This window comes from Mus caroli, unplaced genomic scaffold (genome assembly GCF_978045245.1).
Source record: "Mus caroli unplaced genomic scaffold, Mus_caroli_1 scaffold_5, whole genome shotgun sequence".
Classification (NCBI taxonomy): domain Eukaryota; kingdom Metazoa; phylum Chordata; class Mammalia; order Rodentia; family Muridae; genus Mus; species Mus caroli.
In genome coordinates this window covers 145,818,008-145,840,060 of record NW_028227260.1, presented here as the reverse complement: position 1 = coordinate 145,840,060, position 22,053 = coordinate 145,818,008, and the positions used below count along the sequence as shown (strand labels likewise).

The window sequence follows — 22,053 nt, the reverse complement described above, 5'->3', positions numbered from 1 at the left end:
AAAACAGTAAGATTAGGGGACCGGTGGAGACCAGGGGAAAGCAAACCCAGGAGAACCAGAACCACATATACCCCAGGCTTCTTTATGAGCCGACGAGAACGCGGATAACTGGACTGACTAGGAAATCTCACGGGACTCAGCCGAGCAACGCACCGCAAGCAGGCAGAGCTCCTAACGGCAGTGGCCGGCCGCCCGGGAGAGGAGGGCACACGTCTTACGTGCTGACGTAGCAGTCCTCCGAGTCGGTATATAAGGTCGGTGGCCGCGCGGTGCGCTTCAAAGCCGCAGTTCTCCCGTGAGAGAGCCTTTGCGGTAGAGCCAGCCTTTGCTCAGCAGCGGAAGACTCCGACTTCTCGGTACTCTTCAGGGATGAGTCATGTGGCAGTGGAAAATGCGCTCGGGCTGGACCAGCAGGTGAGCCTGAGCCGCGGGGGTCCCTGCATCACTTTGCCCCCTGCCCTAGCCTGCCTTGTGGCGCAGCTCTTTAAGTTCTGCTTTTTGCCTTCCCGTCTCCCCGGACGGCTCGGGCCGGCGGGTGGCCAGTGGCTAGGGGCTCTGGAGGGACTGGATGCTTGCGGGGAGTGCTAGAGCCGGTGCTTCCTCCGGCTCGGCTCGGTACGCGGTATTGTCCCTGGCCCGAGCACAATGGCGGCTTTTGTGTCTGTGCGCAGGCGAGCGGGGGGGAGGGGGCGCGCGCATTCGGGCGCACGCGCGTCCCCTGGTTGATTAGTGACCGGCAGGTGGGGACCCGGGCGGTCGGGGAGGGGGGGGGAGATTGCCCCGCGTGGCGTGGCGGGGCCCGGGTGGATGGTTTTGACCCCGGATTTCCGGGGCTTTGGGCTTCCATGGCCCCAGTGGCTGTGGTTTGGAAATTAGGGAGCTGGCGGCGGCGCGCGGGCTGGCCGAGTGTCCCCGCGGCGCTGGAATGTGGGAGGGGGCGCCGCGGGAGGGGGTGGCCTCTGCGCGGGCTAATGGCGGCGGCCTCCTTTGTGTGCGCAGGCCGGCGGTGCCGCGCGGTCGCCCCCCCACCCCCACCCCCATCCCCATCCCCCCGGGCCTGCCCGCCAGCGGGCTCGTCTGCAAGCCAGCTGGGTTGCTTCGGCCCCGCCGGCCCGGTGTGTCGCGGCAGGGGAGGCCGCGGTTCCCGAGTGGAAAGTTTTGTGACGCAGAAATTTCAGGGCGGATTGGGCGGGGGGAGGAGGGGGAGGGAGGCCAGGGCCGCTGCGTGCGCACTTGCGCCGGGCTCGGCGGTGACGCGAGCCACCCGGCGCGGCCCTTGCTCAGCCTTAGGCTCCAGGAAACGGCCGCGCCGCCGGAGCCGGGCACGCCCGCCCTTTACCTGGGCGCAGGGGAGGACCACGCGCTTTGCGAGTGATGGCCAACTCTGGGATCCTCTAGAGGCAAAATGCCCAGAATATGGCAACAGATAACTTGTTGCTGCCATCGAAGTAAAATTGAGAGGATTGGTCAGGCCTGGTTTCTGAGTCCTTAATCGAGACTCCATTTCTAGATTTAGAGGCTAAGGGGATGAGGGTCTGGTGCCTTCTGCCTGACCTATGACCTGCTACAGTAAATCTTCATGTTGTGACACATTGTAACTTAAAAGGACACTGTTAACATTTTCCATTCTAAATGATACACTAAAATGATACTATTGTTGAACTATGTTGGAAATTATATTTCCAAGAGTAGTGGATTTAACTTCGAAAGCTTAGGAATTCGGAGTGGTTCAAGTTTGTAATGAGTACCAACAGTGCATTTGGCAACTTTGTTGCTTCGATTAATGTTGTCAAATGGTAAAAAAAAAAAAAAAAACGCACGTAGACTACAGAGATGGTTCATCCGTTAAGAGGACTGGGTTCAATTCCCAGCACCCGCGTGGCAGCTCACGCCTGTGTAACTCCAGTTCTAGGGGCATCAGACACCCTCACACACTGCAGGCAAACCAGTGCACTTTTAAAAAACTCATTTAAAAAAATAAAAACCCAAAGCTCAGATTGTAATAAGCGCGGCTTTAAATGGTAGTTACAGTATCAAGACATTGCAACATTTTTTCTAATGACAAAGAGGTTACATCTGCTTTCTGTTTTCAGGGAGCTTAGCGATACTAGTAGCTTGCAAGTATCCGCACAGATTTATACAGTAACATTTCCTTAAAACGTAACAGTTCCAACTTTCCTGGGTTTTTGTTTTCCTGGTTTTCAATTGTGGTTTATACTCACTCCTAAATAGATAGTAGTTACATATCGACAATAGGTCTCAGTGGGTAAAGGCATCTGCCACCACGCCTGATGACCACAGCGACCTGAATTTAATCAGCCTGGTCTTTAGTGAGCTTGAGGCTAGCTTGAGGCTTCATAGTGAGGGCCCACCACACACCACACACACACACACTCTAGCAGTGTGTAGCATTTTTGTAGAATCTTGTTAACCAGTATAAGGAGATGGGCAGACTTTGGAGGTTAAAGCCAGTAAAATGCCCTTTAGTAAGAACATCAAAGGATATTCATGACTAGTTCTGTGCGTTTACAGTAAATGTGGGAGAACAGGAATTATTCCAGTTTTATTCTGTAGTGCTAAGTGATGAGTGTATTGATTGCCTTACGCAGTATTATCCCAATTTAATACATTTGTGCTGTATTTGAGAATAAAGGAACTAAATAATACCAAGTATAAAGTTGGTGCTGTTTAGAAAAAATTTTTAAAAATGTTTAAAATGAATCCTACACTCATAACATGTGGTTTTTATTTTCAGACAGGGTCTGATTTAGCGCAGGCTACCTATATTGCTGAGACTCTGATCCACCTGCCTCCATTTCTCCAATCCTGGGACTACAGCCATGAATTGTTACACTTTGTACTATACTAGGGATCAAAAATCAGGGCTTGATCCTTCACTATGGGCTAGCACTCTACTAACTGAACTAAGCCTGAGCACCTGAGTGTTTTAAAACCATGTTTGGCTGCCCTGACTTCTGTCTCTGCTTGTCTGTACCATCTAATGCTTTGCCAGAAGGAAGCAGTGGATCTGAAATTGGAGTTGTTGAGCTAGGTGCACTTGAATTAAGTTGCTTACCACCATGCCTGGCTAAAATTCTAAGATTCATCAAAACCAAGTTTTAGTTTTTCAAATAAGGAGCTTTACTATGGAAAATGTTTACAGAACAAATATTATGAAAGATGGAATTGAATTTGGATCCAGTTTCTGATTTTGTAACTTGCTTTCTGTGGTATTTATAGTGGCACTATTTTGTGTTAGAACTCTATACTTTAGTGCGTTCTTGGTCACATTCTAAATTTTATTAATAACTGTGTGGGCTCCAAGAGGCAACTATTTGAACATGGGACCAGGAAACAGGAGTATTTTTCTTTCATTCAACGTTGGAACTAAAAACAGTCTGATTTCCTTATAGTTTGCTGGCCTAGACCTGAACTCTTCAGATAATCAGACTGGAGGAAGTACAGCAAGCAGTAAGTAAAACATTTTATGGATGTGTTGACAATCAGAACTAGATAGCTTAATATTTCCTTGAATGTTAAGAATTTAACGAATACTGTTAGAATGCACTTTCACTGGCTAGAAGTTAGAAGTGCTGGGCATATATAGGTCCGTGATCATGTCCTTGAATGGCATGTTCAAAGCCGTACCATCCCTATCACTGCTAAAAAAGAATAGTGGGTTCAGGATGTTGTATGCATCTGTACAGAGGAGCCCTGTGATTGATACACACACACACACACACACACACACACACACTTTCTTGAGGGAGAGTACTTTGGAGTTAGGTTAAGTGTTGAGGTAGCTTTCTGTGGTTTATTTCCCTGTTTTAGTTTAGATTCTATTCCCAACCAATAAACAATGTTTATTTAAATAAGCATTTTAAAGCAAAGCCACAAGTTTACCTTGGTACTTTCTTTAAATTTCATGTTTTCTTTGCCACTCTGAGAATCTTTTTAACCTCTATCATCCTAACAAACCTTTCAAATATTTAATTCAGAAGTGCAAAGAGAATTAGAATTCGGATAAGTAACCACTAGTAGCCAGTTAACTGGTGTGCAGGTATTTACTAACTGGCTGACACAGCTAGCTTCACACTCAATCTCACCTGCCTCTGCTGGGATTAAAGGCAAGTACCACCACACCCAGCCTTAACTTACTAGGCTTAAAGGTGGCTTTTTTTTTTTTCTTTTAAATGTAGCCTGGGGGATACAGGCATAATACCTATCTTAAATTTATATCTTGCTCACCAACCCTTTAAAGTTGTTGGGACTATTTGATGTTTTTAATAGGTAATTTGATGAAAAGCTTTACTATGAAGGTATTTGGCATTATTTTATTAATTTTGTGTTCTTTTAGAAGGGCGCTATATCCCTCCTCATTTAAGGAACAGAGAAGCTACTAAAGGTGAGTGAGTCCTTAATACCAGTTTGGTAAATCTAATTCTTGATTCATTTAGAAATTAGTCAAAGCCTAGGGAAGGTGAGACAGCTTGGGAAGCCTGAATATTTCTACCATGATTGATTTTAAAGTACTGGAACTTAGTAACTTTGAAAACCTTAACTGATGTCACACCATGGAAAGTTGTCTTCATTGTCACAGTGTCACAGTATGATTTATTAATCTCTTATTACATCTTGCTTTTAATGTGAGAAAATAGGTGTGTGCCATGGTGTGTAGTACAAACTACATGAAATAGGTTGTTGTCTTAACACGACAAGAAGATGGACTTAGCACAAGATAAGTTAAACTATCAGGCACATTCTAGTGATTCACCAGAATTCTTTGTCAAAAGAGATTAGAAGAGGCAGGATCTTAAACTTTACAGCTGGAAGAAAGACCTGGAGAAGGAATTAAGTTCTTGATTGCTAGGGAAAACACATGGCTGGGTAATAGTAGCGACAAAGGCAAAAGGAAAGTAGCTTATAAATGTCCCTGACTAATAAGATGCCTTTGAAGTTACTTCAACCTTAAGTGTCTTAAATGTAACTGTCATTGGTGATCCCTACTTAGGTAAAGATTTTTATTTGACTTTGTATTGGGAGCATATAGGGGAGAGAGTTGCTTTGTTTTTAATATTTTTGATATTGTTAAGCTTGTAAATAAACTACTAAAATGATACCATTTGGAATATGATTCATGTGTACAAAACATTATATAGTTTTGCTATTGGAAGTGAAAAATACTAAACCAAATAATCTGAGATGCTAATTGACTGTTTCCTTGTAAATTCATTCACATCTATAAAGTGAATGGCAGAACGCAGCTATGTGATAGTGCCATAGTGATCTTGCTAAAGGCAAAGTTCCAATTAGTCATACCCTGTCACATTGCATGTCTTAGTTATCTTTTGCTGCCACCTTTTAGAAGATTTACATTTGATACTAGATGGATAAAAGAGCCAGTAGGCTTAAAGTTCAGAAAGATTAAGACCATGTGTTAATAGGATTTTACTGTTTTTTATTTTTAGGATTCTATGACAAAGATAGTTCAGGGTGGAGTTCTAGTAAAGATAAGGATGCATACAGCAGTTTTGGATCACGGGGTGATTCAAGAGGGAAGTCTAGCTTCTTTGGAGATCGTGGCAGTGGATCAAGGGGAAGGTGAGTGAAACTGTTTTACATATATTCGATAATAGTACATACATTCAATAGTACTTTAAATGTTTTCTACCCTATCAGGATAAAGTGGATGTCAGGCATTATATCTACCTAAGTCACTACAGTTTCTTAGCTGCAGGTTTGAACCTATTACATAGAAATCAGATGAAATTGCAGTGTTGCAACACTTTAATCCCAGCGCTTGGGAGACAGAGGCAGATGATCTCTTGAGTTCTAGGAGAGCCAACACTTGTTTTAAAAAATAAAAGAAGGCTGGAGAGATGGTTCAGTGGTTAAGTACACTGATTGCTCTTCCAGGCGTGGTGGCGCATGCCTTTAATCCCAGCACTCGGGAGGCAGAGGCAGGCGGATTTCTGAGTTCAAGGCCAGCCTGGTCTACAAAGTGAGTTCCAGGACAGCTAGGGCTACACAGAAACCCAGTCTCGAAAAAACAAAAACAAACAAAAAACAAAGGCCCTGAGTTCAATTCCCAGCAACCACATGGTGACTCACAATCATCTGTAATAGGATCTGATACCCTCGTCTGGTGTTTGAAAATAGCTACAGTGTACTCATATACATAGAATAAATAAATCTTTAAAAAAATGCAAACATGAAGTCAGTTTCTATATTTCTGTAGTTTTAATATTAATCTGTTTTAGAAGTTATTTCATATAGTGAATAGCCTAATTTGCTAGAGCTCTTTGTAGACTCTTATGGAAAAATAAATACTTACTTATATAAGTGTGGCAAACTGACCTCATGTGCCTAATAGCTATGGTTAGTCTCCCATCTCCAGATTTTTGGCAGACAGACATAAAACAAACATCTTTATTCAGGTAAGGATTTTTTTTAAAAAAACTTATTTAAAAGGTTATCATGTGAATTTTTTCCTCAAATGTCTATAATCTGAACAATTGATATTTGGGGGTGCTATTTTTTTTAATCTTTACTGCTAAATATATTTTAACAAACACTTTGAAGGCGTGGGCTACATGCCCATTAAAAATTTTTTTTAAAGCTTTAATTTTAAATGATAGAATGTATGTGACAAGATTGTTATATGAGTTTAGAAATTAGATATTGATTTTTAGATGAAATAATCTGGTAGTTTGAACTGTTCACATCTTGTAGGTGATCAATTCCTCTGAGATAGTTCTTGGAGTGATCTGATGATGGTTAAGATTCTAATTTAGTCCTTGTGATACTCAGGTTTGATGATCGTGGACGGGGAGACTATGATGGCATTGGCGGCCGTGGAGATAGAAGTGGCTTTGGCAAATTTGAAAGAGGTGGAAATAGTCGCTGGTGTGACAAATCAGATGAAGATGACTGGTCAAAGCCACTCCCACCAAGTGAACGCTTGGAACAGTAAGTTTAAGTTTTTAAAGTATGTGGTGAAATCTTTCTCATTGGTATTACATGTGAATTTACCAATCTATTTATTCCAGGGAACTCTTTTCTGGAGGCAATACTGGGATTAACTTTGAGAAATATGATGACATTCCAGTCGAAGCAACAGGCAACAACTGTCCTCCACACATTGAAAGTGTAAGTACTTGCTCTCTTAAATTATAGAGAAATATAACCATACATTAGAGTTTGTGGAAAGGGAGACATTGGTTGTGTTATAAGTAATTTGCTTTTTGAAATAGGTCCAATGTAAAAGCCCAACTTAGTAATCATATGCTAAAATTTTGCTGTTTGTTTTCATTCACAAATTAATATAAAACAGCTTCAGGTAACATTTCTACTTATGCCATTGAATTTGATAGTTCAGTGATGTCGAGATGGGAGAAATTATTATGGGAAACATTGAGCTTACTCGTTATACTCGCCCAACTCCAGTGCAGAAGCATGCTATTCCTATTATCAAAGAGAAAAGAGACTTGATGGCTTGTGCTCAAACAGGTAAGCTCATTGATTAAATGTCACATTTTTCTAGTAAAAAAACACATACTAGATATTTATGGGTTTATGTACAATGAACATTTGGCAATACTGAATTTTATTGTTTGTAGTCAAAGAAGCCATAGATGCTACATAAGTAATGGCTGTATTCTATTAACCCTTATTGTAAAATAGTACCCTGTTCCTAAATTTGCTGACTCTTGTTTTATTCAGCTAAAGAGGCTATATGACATTTCTAGGAGGCTTGGCCATAAAGTAAATGTACTAAATAGGTTCGAGTGTTGATTCAGAAGTAATGACGGTTTTATTGTGGTCTACTCATGAACATATTTCTCTTACTAGGCTCTGGAAAAACTGCAGCATTTCTCTTGCCCATCTTGAGTCAGATTTATGCTGATGGTCCAGGAGAAGCTCTGAGGGCTATGAAGGTAATTTTCCTTGGTGCTGGGAATTGGGCCTGGGGGGCTTTTGCATGTTAAGCAAGTGCTCTGTCATTGAGCTGTATGACCATTATAGTCTTTATAAAGAAGAGTTAGTGTGAAGATTAAGACTGGTTTTTAATATGGCATAGTATATAAATTGCAAAGGGAAATGAAATTCTTATAATTAAGTGATAATTAACAAATTTCTATTTAGGAAAATGGAAGATATGGCCGTCGTAAACAGTATCCAATCTCTTTGGTACTGGCACCAACGAGAGAATTGGCAGTGCAGATCTATGAGGAAGCCAGAAAAGTAAGTGCATTTCAGTGATGCATAGCTTGCCCATTGATTCTAATAAAAGATTTAATAGCCATGTAAAGAATCTTGACGCTGAATTTGATGGAGGTTCTTTGTTTATAGTTCTCATACCGATCTAGAGTCCGTCCTTGCGTGGTTTATGGTGGTGCTGAAATTGGCCAGCAGATTCGAGATTTAGAACGTGGATGCCACTTGTTAGTAGCCACTCCAGGACGTCTAGTGGACATGATGGAGAGAGGGAAGATCGGGTTAGACTTCTGCAAGTATGTGTTTGTTACCTTGTCTAAGTATGTAAATACTGAGACTATGCAAATAATCATAGTTCCAATCAATGTTGAAAAGTCAGCTACTGCTGAGGGTAGGGTAGTAAGTAGATCCAAGGACAAAGGGGGTGCTCAGCAAGATGGCTAAGGAAGTAATGGTGCTTGCTGCCCAGCCTGGTGGCATGACTCATTCTATTGCCCCAACCATCATAATGGTGGAAAAACATACTCTTGCAGATTGTACTGTGTGCCTTGTACTACGTGGGCATATACACAAAGATTGAAAACAATTTTAAAAGTAAGCTAGTTGTCTCTGATCTTGGATGATTTTATCTTGGCAAGAGTCCTTTTTTTTCCCTCTATGTAACTAACTGTATTAAATAGTGTTAAGTACATTGATCATATCATTTAAATTAGCAGATAAAACTAAATTGCCTTGATTTCTTCTCAAAATCTTAACTAAATGTTTTTTCATGGCAGATACCTGGTGTTAGATGAAGCTGACCGGATGTTAGATATGGGGTTTGAACCTCAGATACGAAGAATAGTTGAACAAGATACCATGCCTCCAAAAGGTGTCCGCCACACTATGATGTTTAGTGCTACTTTTCCTAAGGAAATACAGGTACTATTATGTAGTTTTCACTAATTTAAAGATTTCAGTAGATGTTTTTAGAGTTTTGTTACGTAGATCAGGCTGCCCTCTGACCCTCCTGCTGCTATGCTTAAAGGAATGTGCTACCACACTTGACCAGGAATAGTGGGGCTGGCAAAATGGTCCAGTGAGTAAAATTGCTTGCTACCTGAACCCATATGATGATGAGAAAGAACCAACTTCAAGTTGTATTCCTTTTGATATCTACACTTAAATGTACACACAAGTAAGAAAACTGTAAAATTAAAGAATGGCTTTCTTCTTCAGATGCTGGCCCGTGATTTCTTGGATGAGTACATATTTCTGGCTGTAGGAAGAGTTGGGTCTACTTCAGAGAACATCACACAAAAAGTGGTTTGGGTGGAGGACATAGACAAAAGGTCATTTCTGCTTGACCTTCTAAATGCAACAGGTAAAACTAGCTCTCGGACTACTTGAGTATGTAATGAATAGTCATTAGCTCTCTATGTAATGAGAAATGTTTGTATCACCATCATTTTCCATCCTATTCAAAATGGCATATGTCCATTCTATTTGTCTATACATACTTACAAAGTATTGTTTACTAATAGTGATAAACTTGATTTTCAAATTCAGGCAAGGATTCCCTGACTCTAGTGTTTGTGGAGACCAAAAAGGGGGCAGATTCCCTGGAGGATTTCTTATACCATGAAGGATATGCTTGTACCAGTATCCATGGAGACCGTTCTCAGAGAGATAGGGAAGAGGCCCTTCACCAGTTCCGCTCAGGAAAAAGCCCAATTCTAGTGGCTACAGCAGTATGTATATTTTTTTACTTTCAAAGTTGATTGTGTCCAAATACTTGAATTTAGTGGGCCAACTCTAACAAAAGTTACATTTCAGGTAGCAGCAAGAGGACTGGATATTTCAAATGTGAAGCATGTTATTAATTTTGACTTGCCTAGTGATATTGAAGAATATGTGCATCGCATAGGCCGTACAGGGCGTGTGGGAAACCTTGGTAAGTGTTTAGTTACCGGATAATCTGATTGTTTTATTGTGATAGCACAGGAAAGAACTTTATAGCTTTTTGCTTAAGACCATGTTGGCCTTGACCTCAAAAGAATCTAGCTATCTCTGCCTCTAGACTGCTGGATTGAAGCTGTTTAATCCATGCACGCCTGCCTACAATTTATAGTATCTTGAATGTTATGATTCCTACAATACAGACAGGATTTATTAGTTGAATAGCTGATACTAATATTTTTTTATTACCCAATAAGGAAAGGATGCTAAGCTACTTTTCTGTAGTACTTTTTATTTATGTGTGGTTTTTGTGTGTGTGTGAACTGTTTCAGGTCTTGCCACCTCATTCTTTAATGATAGGAATGCAAATATCACAAAGGATTTACTGGATCTTCTTGTTGAAGCAAAACAAGAAGTGCCTTCTTGGTTAGAGAACATGGCTTTTGAACACCACTACAAGGGTAGCAGTCGTGGACGTTCTAAGAGGTAAGGTATACACGTGATGCATAGTTAGGGGCATGAGAACTTATTTCTCAGTATTGTTTAAAATGACTACCAGTGCTTATACCAACATGACTTTTCCGTCCCTTGCAGCAGTCGATTTAGTGGAGGGTTTGGTGCCAGAGACTATCGACAGAGTAGCGGTGCCAGCAGTTCCAGCTTCAGCAGCAGCCGTGCAAGCAGCAGTCGAAGTGGTGGAGGTGGCCACGGAGGCAGCCGAGGATTTGGTGGAGGTAGTTTGTTTTATTTAAACCTTATTGTTTTAAACATAAGACCATTTGTGGAAGTTCAATACATAACTTTTGAAGGAAAAAGCAACCATCTTGATGACTTAATTATTTTTTTTTTTATCTTTCACTAGGTGGCTACGGAGGCTTTTACAACAGTGATGGATATGGAGGAAATTATAACTCCCAGGGGGTTGACTGGTGGGGTAACTGAGCCTGCTCTGTAGTAGGTCACCCTGCCAAACAAGCTAATATGGAAACCACATGTAACTTAGCCAGACTATACCTTGTGTAGCTTCAAGAACTCGCAGTACATTACCAGCTGTGATTCTCCACTGAAATTTTTTTTTTAAGGGAGCTCAAGGTCACAAGCAAAGATGGAAGGAACAATCAGCGGCCCTGTTCTGAAGGTGGTGTGAAGACTTCATTGCTGTAGTTTGGATTAACGCCCCTCCCGCCTACCCCTATCCCAAACTGCATTTAGAATTTTGTGACTGAGGATCATTTGTTTGTTAATGTACTGTGCCTTTAACTTTAGACAACTTTTTATTTTGATGTCCTGTTGGCTCAGTAATGCTCAAGATTCCAATTGTTTTTGACAAAATAAATTTACTGAACTTGGGCTAAAATCAAACCTTGGCACACAGGTGTGATACAACTTAACAGGAATCATCGATTCATCCATAAATAATATAAGGAAAAACTCAAGTGGTAGCCTGTCTTAAGGCTTTTGATACTTGCAGATTGGGGGAAAACAAACAACAAACGTCTTGAAGCATATTAATGGAATTAGTTTCTAATGTGGCAAACTGTATTAAGTTAAAAGTTCTGATTTGCTCACTCTATCCTGGATAGGTATTTAGAACCTGATAATAGTCTTTAAACAAGCCATTCCAGTCATGATGAGGTGATGTATGGATACATGCATACATTCAAAGCACTGTTCTCAAAGTTAATGCAAGTAAATACAGCAATTCCTCTTTCAATGTTTAGGCAGATCGTTAACTATGAGCTAGCCAAATGTGGGCATGTTATTACAGGGAAAGTTTAAAGGTCTGATAACTTGAAATAGGTTTAGGAGAATTCATCTACTTAGACTTTTTAAATGCCTGCCATAAAAAAATTGAAATGGTAGAATGGCTGACCACAGCAATGACCAGCCCTCACCTAGGGCTCTGGATGATTTTTGGTCTAATAACGCATGCTAGTGTTGATGTTTTTTGGTCAAGATGGGAATGAACAGGAAGAATTATGCAGCAGGCTTTATTTTAAATGCCGATTCACATTACTCTGTTCAAGCTGCGTTGAGATGTTAAACTGGCTTACTATAGACTTTGTAAAAAAAACAAAACAAAACAAAACAAATGGCTCCAGAAGAGTAACAAACTGAAATCTGAGATCACACAGGTTGGAAATATGTACATAACTGCACAAGGTGTCAATTCTGCTCTACAGTGCAGTTTAGTCAGTTTTAGTTGCATAGGTTTCCATTGTATTTATAGTCTGTTTATGCTAAATCTGGCCAAAGATGAGCATTGTCCACCACTAAAATGCCTATGCCACTGGGAATTCTGGGTTAATTTTGTGACCAGAATGCAGTGATCAAAATGTTCAATCTTTTTACAGTGGCATAGGAAGATGGCAAAAATTTCCTAAAGTGCAATAGATTTTCAAGTGTATTGTGCCTTGTTCTAAAACTTTTATTAAGTAGGTGCACTTGACAGTATTGAGGTCATTTGTTATGGTGCTATTTCAATTAGTCTAGGTTTAGGCCCTTGTACATTTTGCCCATAACTTTTTACAAAGTACTTCTTTTATTGCACATTCAGAGAATTTTATATATATGTCTTGTGTGCGTGTCCTTAAACTTCCAATCTTATTTTGTCTCTTGGAGATTGTTGAACGCAGCTTGTCTAGGAAAGGGATGGGACTAGATTCTAAAATTTATTTGGGACCATGGGAATGATAGTTGGGAAGAAAACTTTGCACACGACAGATTTCTAGATACTTTTTGCTGCTAGTTTTATGTAATATTTATTGAACATTTTGACAAATATTTATTTTTGTAAGCCTAAAAGTGATTCTTTGAAAGTTTAAAGAAACTTGACCAAAAGACAGTACAAAAACACTGGCACTTGAATGTTGAATGTCACCGTATGCGTGAAATTATATATTTCGGGGTAGTGTGAGCTTTTAATGTTAAGTCATAATAAACTCTTAAGTCAAATTAAGCAGACCCGGCATTGGCGGTGTAGCCATAACTTTCTGATGTTAGTAAAAACAAAATTGGCGACTTGAAACTAAATCATGCCAAGGTTTTGATACACTTGTCTTGAGATATTAACGAAACACTTCAAAACACTGATACAAAGTGTCCAGATTCTCAGATGTTTGTTGTGTGAGTTTTGTTTAGTTGTATTTTTTTTTTCAGTGAATGTCTGGCACATTGCAATCCTCAAACATGTGGTTATCTTTGTTGTATTGGCATATTCAGTGACTTGTACATTCAGCAATAGCATTTGAGCAAGTTTTATCAGCAAGCAATATTTTCAGTTATGTTTCAAAATTAAGAATGGTTTAAACTTGCTGAATGTAAAGATTGACCCTCAAGTCACTGTAGCTTTAGTAGTTGCTTATTGTATTAGTTTAGATGCTAGCACTGCATGTGCTGTGCATATTCTGGTTTTATTAAAATAAAAAGTTGAACTGCACAGTCTCCTTTGTTGTTGTCAATTGTGGTTTACTTTTAGAGGTGAAAATAAAGTTGTGCTCTTGCCTGAGTTTTCGTTTGATTGTCCATTTTTTAAAACGCCTCTTGTAGGCAGAATGGGTGCCCCGTGTAAAGCAGTGTTGGGATACAGTGCAATTGCATTTTTCTGCTAGATGGGTGTTGAAAGATACCCATTAGTATATAACATATTTGTAGTTTTTCTTTTGAAAAGGTTTCTGTAGTCCTGGGATTTGCTGTCTCAAACTTGCAGAGAACCCCTTGCATCTGCATCCCCAAGTGCTGGATTAAAGGCACACTCCAGTGCCACCTGGGGCTCTTAAGAATCTTAATGAGGGGCCGATGAGATGATTCCATGGTTAAGACAAAAGGAATGTATACATCAAAAGAAGGCAGGGACCAGGCTGCTGCCACTAAGAAGGGAGCCAGGTGTAAACTGGTCTATTGTTAAACCAACCACCAGGGGTTCTGCACTAGCAGACCTTTTCATGAATACTGCAATACCACAACCCCCCTATTTTATGGTCTACAGAGGTCTACAGAAGAATTTACCAACTTGCTTCTAATATGAAGCATGCTATACCTAGCTGTAGAGAAGATATGTCTCAGTGGGATTCCCTAGCTCTATTATGGTATTCCCTTGTTTGGGTGCTACTGTCTTTAGTAAAATTTTGCAGACCTGCTCTGAACTACTGGCTCTGTCTTTTGTAATTAGTTACTGAATAGGTAACTTCCTTACTGCATTCCTGCCAGATTCCAAGCTCATTGGCTTCTGGGACCTTGGAACACTGGCGAAGGCTCTGGTTATGTCAGAATTCAATCTTAAAAGGCACTTATAATGATATAATTCTAAAAGAGAGCACGTGGATCCATACACCAGACTAACACAGGGATAGGGTATGAGTATATGGGTTAATGAGAACACCAGAGCTCCAGGAGGTGAGTTTCCATGAAACTCTTTTCCTCGGGAGTGCTTCCAGGCTTTTCAGCCTGTCAAGCAGACTTGACTGGAGTGCGTGGCATCCCAGTTCTGAGATTCTCCCCAGGTGAGGAAAATGCATAGAAAGTTTGTGTAATAGCAGCACTATTGATTGATTGTCCCAGGGCTGAAACAAGTAGATGAGTACTGTCCTGAGGGACCAAGCCATGTCTCCAATCCCTTTTGCTGGACCTTATGTGGACATGTGACACGACTACTGACACCTACCCTGCCTAGTGTTCTGTGGATCAACTTCACTCTCATCCCAAGTACCTAAGGGCCATTTAGGGCAGTGCTTCTCAACCTACCTAATGTTTCCACCCTTTAAATACAGTTCCTCATGCTGTGCTGCCTTAGATTACTTTTGTTGCTACTTCATAACAAATTTTTGCTACTGTTATGAATTGTAAATATATGCAGGATAGTTGACATGAGTCCCCTGTGAAAGAGTCGTTTAACCCTCAAAGTGGTCAAGACCCATAGTTTGAAAGCCTCTAGTTTAAAGGATCTAGTCTATTGATTTCATCTGACTTCTTGTCTGGCCCATTGGAGAACGTGTGAATTCAGATTAGTCCATCAGTTCCAAGAGCTTAAATTTGCTTTTCTGGTTATCAACTTCATGGTGTAAAATATTCCAGGGCAGCCTGTCCTAACAACCTATTGGCTTCATTTTTGTGTATGTTACCTGTGCCCTTCCCCCAGCCTTGAGCAGGCTGCTCAGACCGGGCTTGCCACTGTTTTTAGCCCACCTAGGGTGGAGTCTTCCAACCTAGGTAAAGTCTATTGTCCTGCCACATCTGCAGCTTTCCTCCAAGACACCACTACCTGCTGAGAGGTTGAACCTGTTCTCCTGACACTATCCTGACAAAGCAAGGAGATCCTGGGGGATGGGTTTCCCCCCCTTTATAAGCTCAACTCATAAGTAAACATTGGCCTTGATCAGAGAACCGTCTTGGCTCCTTATTTCTCTCACAGCCTTTCCCATCCAAAACCCCATCTTGTGGCACCCGACAAGTGGCCTGAAAGCACAAAGAAGGACTGGAGTTACACTGTCTTGGTGGGGCCCCACAGAAAACAGATGTCTCTGCATGGTAAGCAACATACAGCATTAATGTTAGCGCTACAAATGTCATCTTTTGAAGGCTATTGATTGCGAGTGTGCAAAAAGGATAAAGGCTCTCCCAGGGACAGAGGGAAAGCAGGAGACATCCTGCTGGTTACATCAAGTTCTCTATCCTCTCCGTATTGTCTGTGTTTGGTGCACCAATCTGTCCATGGGTCAATTTGTGTCTGGCTTTGTTTCGTTGTCTGAATGACTGTTCTATGTTTCATGTTGAGAAGAAAAAAAAATGGTTAAAACTCTATCTGCTAGCTATCCATCTCTCTCTTTTTTTTTTTTTTTTTTTGGTTTTTCGAGACAGGGTTTCTCTGTGTAGCCCTGGCTATCCTGGAACTCACTTTGTAGACCAGGCTGGCCTCGAACTCAGAAATCCGCCTGCCTCTGCCTCCCGAGTGCTGGGATTAAAGGCGTGCGCCACCACGCCCGGCTGCTATCCATCTCTTGATTCAGTCTCAGTTTGCACAGTGGAGTTTGATTAAAGTTGCCCCGCACCTTAGCTAGGAGTCAAGCACAGCAGGATAGGTCCTGCTGAAAATCGGTTTTTAAAAAGGAGTCTGCAGCTTCTTAGTTCTAAGGCAAATAAGGTGATAGTTGTTTTTTCCTAGAAAATTCTCTCCAATTGTGATTATTGAGTTCAGCAAATGATAAAGTGTTTTTCCTCTTGAAATTATAGCTAGAAAAATTAAAAATTCTTTGATTGGTCTAAATTTATAAGATTTGTGTAGCCACTTCATTTGGTTTCTGACTGTTTTGTTTGTTTGTTTGTTTTGTTTTTTGAGACAGGGTTTCTCTGTATAGCCCTGGCTATCCTGGAACTCACTTTGTAAACCAGGCTGGCCACGAACTCAGAAATCCACCTGCCTCTGCCTCCTGAGTTCTGGGATTAAAGGCATGTGCCACCACGCCCGGCTAAGTTTAAGATTTTTAACTCACCCATATATTGTTAATTAGGATGATTACAAGAGTAATCATCTTATGAGAGTGCTAATGCAGCTCACTCTGGCCATCGGGCCATAGAAAACAAAGACAGACTTATCTGGATATATTCATCTTTGTGTAGAGATTGGACCCTCATACAATCAGTTTGGCTATGGTTGCTGCCTTGCAGGGGACCATAGTACAAGCAATGCTTTCACAGCACTAAGGTTATAAGGAATGTTTTAAGTATAAATCATCTTAGGAAATACTGTCCAAAAATTAGAGGCATAGACAGACAGTCGAATTGTTCCCCTGGAATTGGTCCTCACTGCAGGAGGGATAATCTTTGGATCAGGACTCAAGCAGTAGGCTCAGATTTAGAAATATTTACATTTGAGTTAATACAAAGATCAGAGCAGCCTCAGCAAGGCCTGTGTGGCTTTTCTTTTGTTTTGCAAACCCTGCCTATGGAAGTTTTTGGGACCTCACCTCTCCTTGCCCTCTGGGAATTATTTTTTAAGCCAAAACAACATTATTACAGATCTATCCAGGTGTTGTTCAAAATAAAGTTTAAACTTAATATTTATAGAAGTTCAATGAGGCTGTAGAACTTCTAAAGACATTACAATCTGGCTTGCCTACTCCATATAGAATTATTATAGATTTGGAAGGTTTTTACCTTTGCATCCTGATAATTGTAAAGGATTTGCTTCTAGTGAGCTTGTGATCATTGGAAAGTTTTGCCTCTAGGTATGGCTAATAGCCTTACATTATGTAAGAAAAAATTTTTTTTTGTCTCTGTTTAATACAAGAAGCTAGGACTTTGAATCTTTCAATGTATATTGTTTCTTATATGGAAAGTATTTTATTAGCTAATGCCTCTGAAGGGAAGTTTGCTTCAAATCTTTGCTCTGATACAATGAGCTTTAAAGTTCTGGGGAGTAGCTGTTGCTCCTGAAAAGATTCAGAGGCAATATCTTTTTAACATTTAGGGTCATAGTTTTATCCTAGAAAATTTGTGGTACAGAAAATTTAAGAAAGAAAGATGATTTGCTTACTTCAAATTATTTTCAAAAGCTTCCAGGAGATGTTAATTGGCTAAGACCTCACCTTAAGCTCACCACAGGAGGACTTAAGCCTTTGTTGGATGTTATCAAGGAAGATGCAAATTAACTGGTGAAAAACAGAAAGCTTTTCAGAAAGTAGAGGAAGCTTCTATAATCAATTGTTTTCAATTGTAATCAATGGTAATCAAATATTAGCTGTGTATTCTAGTTATAGCTACTCAATATACCCACAGCAATTCTTTGGCAAAAGAGAACATTAATGTAGAATCATCTTTCTTCATCTCCAAGTAAAGTTTTAACATCCTATTATGAAGCTGTTTTGGTGTTAATAAAGAATTGTAAGATAAAAGGTGTTTTTTTTTTTTAAAGGTCTTAAAAACCTGACAAGGCATCTGATCCTTGTTTCGAATAGCAATTAAATTGGTTATTGCAGAACATTGATATTTGGCCTATTGCATAGCAAACTTTTTAGGTAAAATTGATAGTCATTATTCAAAAGATAAGTTGTTAAAAATTGCTTCTATGCATGTGTGATGGTTTGTATATCCTTGGACCAGGGAGTGGCACCATCTGAAGGTGTGGCCTTGTTGGAATAGGTGTGACCTGGTTGGAATGGGTGTGTCACTGTGGGTGTGGGTATAAGATCCTCACCCTAGTTGCCTGGAAGTCAGTCTTCCACTAGCAGCCTTTGGATGAAGACATAGAACTCTCAGCTCCTCCTGCGCCATGCCTGCCTGGATACTGCCATGCTCCCTCTTTGATGATAATGGACTGAACGTCTGAACCTGTAAGCCAGCCCCAATTAAATGTTGTTTTTTATAAGACTTGCCTTGGTCATGGTGTCTGTTCACAGCAGTAAAACCCTAACTAAGACAGCATGCTTTTGTATTTTCTGTAAATTTATGCATGCATGCTACCCATAAAGAATACATCTACTGTATTTAAAAACAGTGCTTCTATGGGAGAAAAGTATATGTGATTGGATCACATGTTTATTCTTTTGAGTTTCCTCCAGTTGCAGCACAGATAATTGAATTGTGTGCTGTAACCAGTGTTTTGAAATGTTGAAAAATCAAGCTTTAATTTGTATACTAATAGCCTATGTGTGTGTGTGTGTATATATATACACACACACATATATATACATTTATCTATCTATCTATCTATATCTATCTATCTATCTATATATGTATATATATATCAGGGCTTACAATTGCTTGAAATTGTTCCTTTTTGAGATACTACTAATTCTCAAATTTGCAATTGTTTATGCATATACAACTCAAATTAAGAAAAAATATCACTGGGCAGTGGTGGTGCACGCCTTTAATCCCAGCACTTGGGAGGCAGAGGCAAGCAGATTTCTGAGTTTGAGGCCAGCCTGGTCTACAAAGTGAGTTCCAGGACAGCCAGGGCTACAGAGAAACCCTGTCTCAAAAAAAAAAAAAAAAAAACCAAAACCAAAACAACAACAAAAACAAAAAGAAAGAAAAGAAAAAACATTGTAGTTGGGCGTGGTGGCATACGCCTTTAATCCCAGCACTTGGGAGGCAGAGGCATGCGAATTTCTGAGTTCAAGGCCAGCCTGGTCTACAGAGTGAGTTCCAGGACAGCCAGGGCTATACAGAGAAACCCTGTCAAAAAGAAAGAAAGAAAGAAAGAAAGAAAGAAAGAAAGAAAGAAAGAAAGAAAGAAAGAAAGAAAGAAAAAAATATTGTTCCTTTAAAGGACTCTCTGGACATTTAAGAACTCATCCTAGATTGCCTGGACAAGACCTCTTAAGGCCCCAGATTTATATCCCAGGCAGATTATAGGTGTTACACAAGAACAATTGGCTATATAATCTCATTCTTTACATCATCAAAATAGTAATGGTTTGAGATAATAATTTGGTATTTTTAGAGAATGTGCATGTCAAATTGTAAAGACTTGTTCGCAATGTCCTCAGTTTCTACCTGTTCCACATAACGGTGTTAATTCTCAAGGACTTATACTTAATCAATTATTGCAGATGGATAGTCTTATTTCTGACATTAGAAAAATAAAATATGCACATGTGACTATTGATACTTTTTCAGGCTTTCTAGTTGCAACTGCTCTAACAAGAGAAGCAACTACAAGTGTAATTAGTTATTACCTATGTTAATTTTTTTTATGCTTGGTGTTCCAAATCAGATTAAAACAGATAGTAGAACTGGCTATTACAGTCAAACATTTGAGATGTTTTGTCAACAATTTAATGTTATCCATGTTACTGGGATTTTTTTTATAATTCTCAAGGACAAGGTATTGTGGAACTTTAAAACTATATTTTCTTAAAAAACAAAAAAGGGGGACAACTGAAAAGTTGCGGGTACCTGAAGCCACTTCCAAGATGATGCCCACACCAATTATCCTGTTGAAAGAGGGTACTGATAGCTTCCAGGGCATCCCTCAACTCGTGAGTAACATCAGTGCCTGCCAAGTGATTGCTGAGGCTGTAAGAACCACCTTGGGTCACTGTGGCATGGACAAACTTATTGTGGATGGCTGAGGCAAAGCAACAATTTCTAATGATGGGGCCACAATTCTGAAACTCCTCGACGTTGTCCATCCTGCAGCAAAGACTTTAGTGGACATAGCCAAGTACCAGGATGCTGAGGTTGGTGATGGCACCACCTCAGTGACCCTGCTGGCTGTGGAGTTTCTGAAGCATGTGAAGCCCTACGTGAAAGAAGGTTTACACCCTCAGATCATCATCTGAGCTTTCCGTACAGCCACCCAATTGGCTGTTAACAAAATCAAAGAGATAGCTATGACTGTGAAGAAGCAAGATAAAGTAGAACAGAGGTAGATGCTAGAGAAGTGTGCAATGACAGCCCTGAGCTCCAAGCAGATCTCCCAGCAAAAGGTCTTCTTCGCCAAGATGGTGGTTGATGCTGTGATGATGCTTGATGAGCTGCTACGGCTTAAAATGATTGGCATCAAGAAGGTGCAGGGTGAGGCCGGGCAGTGGTGGCACATGCCTTTAATCCCAGCACTTGGGAGGCAGAGGTAGGCGGATTTCTGAGTTCGAGGCCAGCCTGGTCTACCAAGTGAGTTCCAGGACAGCCAGGGCTATACAGAGAAACCCTGTCTCAAAAAACCAAAAAGAAGGTGCAGGGTGGAGCCCTAGAGGAGTCTCAGCTAGTGGCTGGTGTTACGTTCAAGAAGACTTTCTCTTATTCTGGGTTTGAAATGCAGCCCAAGAAGTATAAGAACCCCAAGATTGCCCTCTTAAATGTTGAGTTTGAGCTAAAAGCAGAGAAAAATAATGCTGAAATCAAAGCATCAGGAACATTCTCTATGACAAGTTAGAGAAGATCCATCAGTCTAGAGCCCAAGTCATCTTGTCTAAACTCCCTATTGGGGATGTGGCCACCCAGTACTTTGCTGATAGGGACATGTTCTATGCTGGCCAAGTGCCTGAGGAGGATCTGAAGAGGACGATGATGGCTTGTGGAGGCTCAATCCAGACCAGTGTGAATGCTCTGGTTCCAGATGTGCTGGGCCACTGCCAAGTGTTTGAAGAGACCCAAATTAGAGGAGAGAGGTACAATTTCTTCACTGGCTGACCTAGGGCCAAGACATGTACCATCATCCTCTGTGGTGGTGCTGAGCAGTTTATGGAGGAGACAGAGAGGTCCCTACATGATGCTATCATGATTGTGAGGAGGGCCATCAAGAATGACTCTGTGGTGGCTGGTGGTGGAGCCATCGAGATGGAGCTTTCCAAATACCTGCGGGATTACTCCAGGACCATTCCTGGGAAATGGCAGCTGTTGAATGGGGCATATGCCAAAGGCCCTGGAGATTATTCCACGACAGCTATGTGACAATGCTGGCTTTGATGCCACAAACATCCTCAACAAGCTGCGGGCTCGACACACACAGGGAGGTATGTGGTATGGGGTGGACATCAACAATGAGAACATTGCCGGCAACTTCCAGGCATTTGTATGGGAGCCAGCCATGGTGCGCATCAACACTCTGACAGCAGCTTCTGAGGCTGCGGTGCCTTATTGTGTCCGTGGATGAGACTATCAAGAACCCCCGCTCCACTGTGGATCCTCCAGCTCCAACAGCTGTCTGTGGCAGAGGCCAAGCCTGCTTCCACTGAGAGGCAGTCTACACACCTCCTTGTGAGGTGAGGGGGGTAGATGAGAAGATGGTTGGTGGTCTGCTGGGTTCTCACTGAGGTTATTTAAATAAAACTTAGGGTTAAAAAAAAGGGGGGGGAATTATATCCCCGCACACATTATTTAAATCATGCTTTTTATTTTTAAAATGTTAAAATTTGGATGCCAAAGAACTCCTTTGTGAGTGCCTTATAGTATCCT

General features: G+C 40.9%; 1 protein-coding gene and 1 pseudogene across 2 annotated transcripts; both read left to right on the top strand.

Annotated features, from left to right (window-relative positions):
• Positions 1-262: 262 nt before the first annotated feature.
• Ddx3x (DEAD-box helicase 3 X-linked) lies at positions 263-13,594 on the top strand. Of its 2 annotated transcripts, none has more exons than XM_085838265.1 (17): positions 263-414; positions 3,414-3,471; positions 4,361-4,405; positions 5,469-5,601; positions 6,811-6,969; positions 7,050-7,149; positions 7,374-7,509; positions 7,852-7,937; positions 8,146-8,244; positions 8,353-8,513; positions 8,994-9,138; positions 9,436-9,580; positions 9,766-9,947; positions 10,033-10,150; positions 10,488-10,641; positions 10,750-10,889; positions 11,018-13,594. In XM_085838265.1, the coding sequence occupies exons 1-17, from the start codon at positions 370-372 to the stop codon at positions 11,095-11,097; spliced, it is 1,986 nt and encodes a 661-aa protein (XP_085694391.1). In that variant the 5' UTR covers positions 263-369; the 3' UTR covers positions 11,098-13,594. The 2 variants fall into 2 exon arrangements, with proteins under 2 accessions (XP_085694391.1, XP_021009801.1); XM_021154142.3 differs by having other exon boundaries at positions 267-414; positions 4,358-4,405.
• A 6,457-nt stretch (positions 13,595-20,051) lies between these two features.
• On the top strand, positions 20,052-21,833 carry LOC110287205 (T-complex protein 1 subunit eta-like; annotated as a pseudogene).
• Positions 21,834-22,053: the final 220 nt, after the last annotated feature.

What these genes read in the sequence shown, in the direction of transcription:
- Ddx3x (XM_021154142.3), top strand. Translation starts at nt 370, where the DNA reads ATGAGTCATGTGGCAGTGGAAAATGCGCTCGGGCTGGACCAGCAG. An exon ending in GTCCTCCACACATTGAAAGT is followed by an intron (nt 7,150 to 7,373) that starts GTAAGTACTTGC and finishes TGAATTTGATAG; the next exon opens with TTCAGTGATGTCGAGATGGG. An exon ending in TCTATGAGGAAGCCAGAAAA is followed by an intron (nt 8,245 to 8,352) that starts GTAAGTGCATTT and finishes CTTTGTTTATAG; the next exon opens with TTCTCATACCGATCTAGAGT.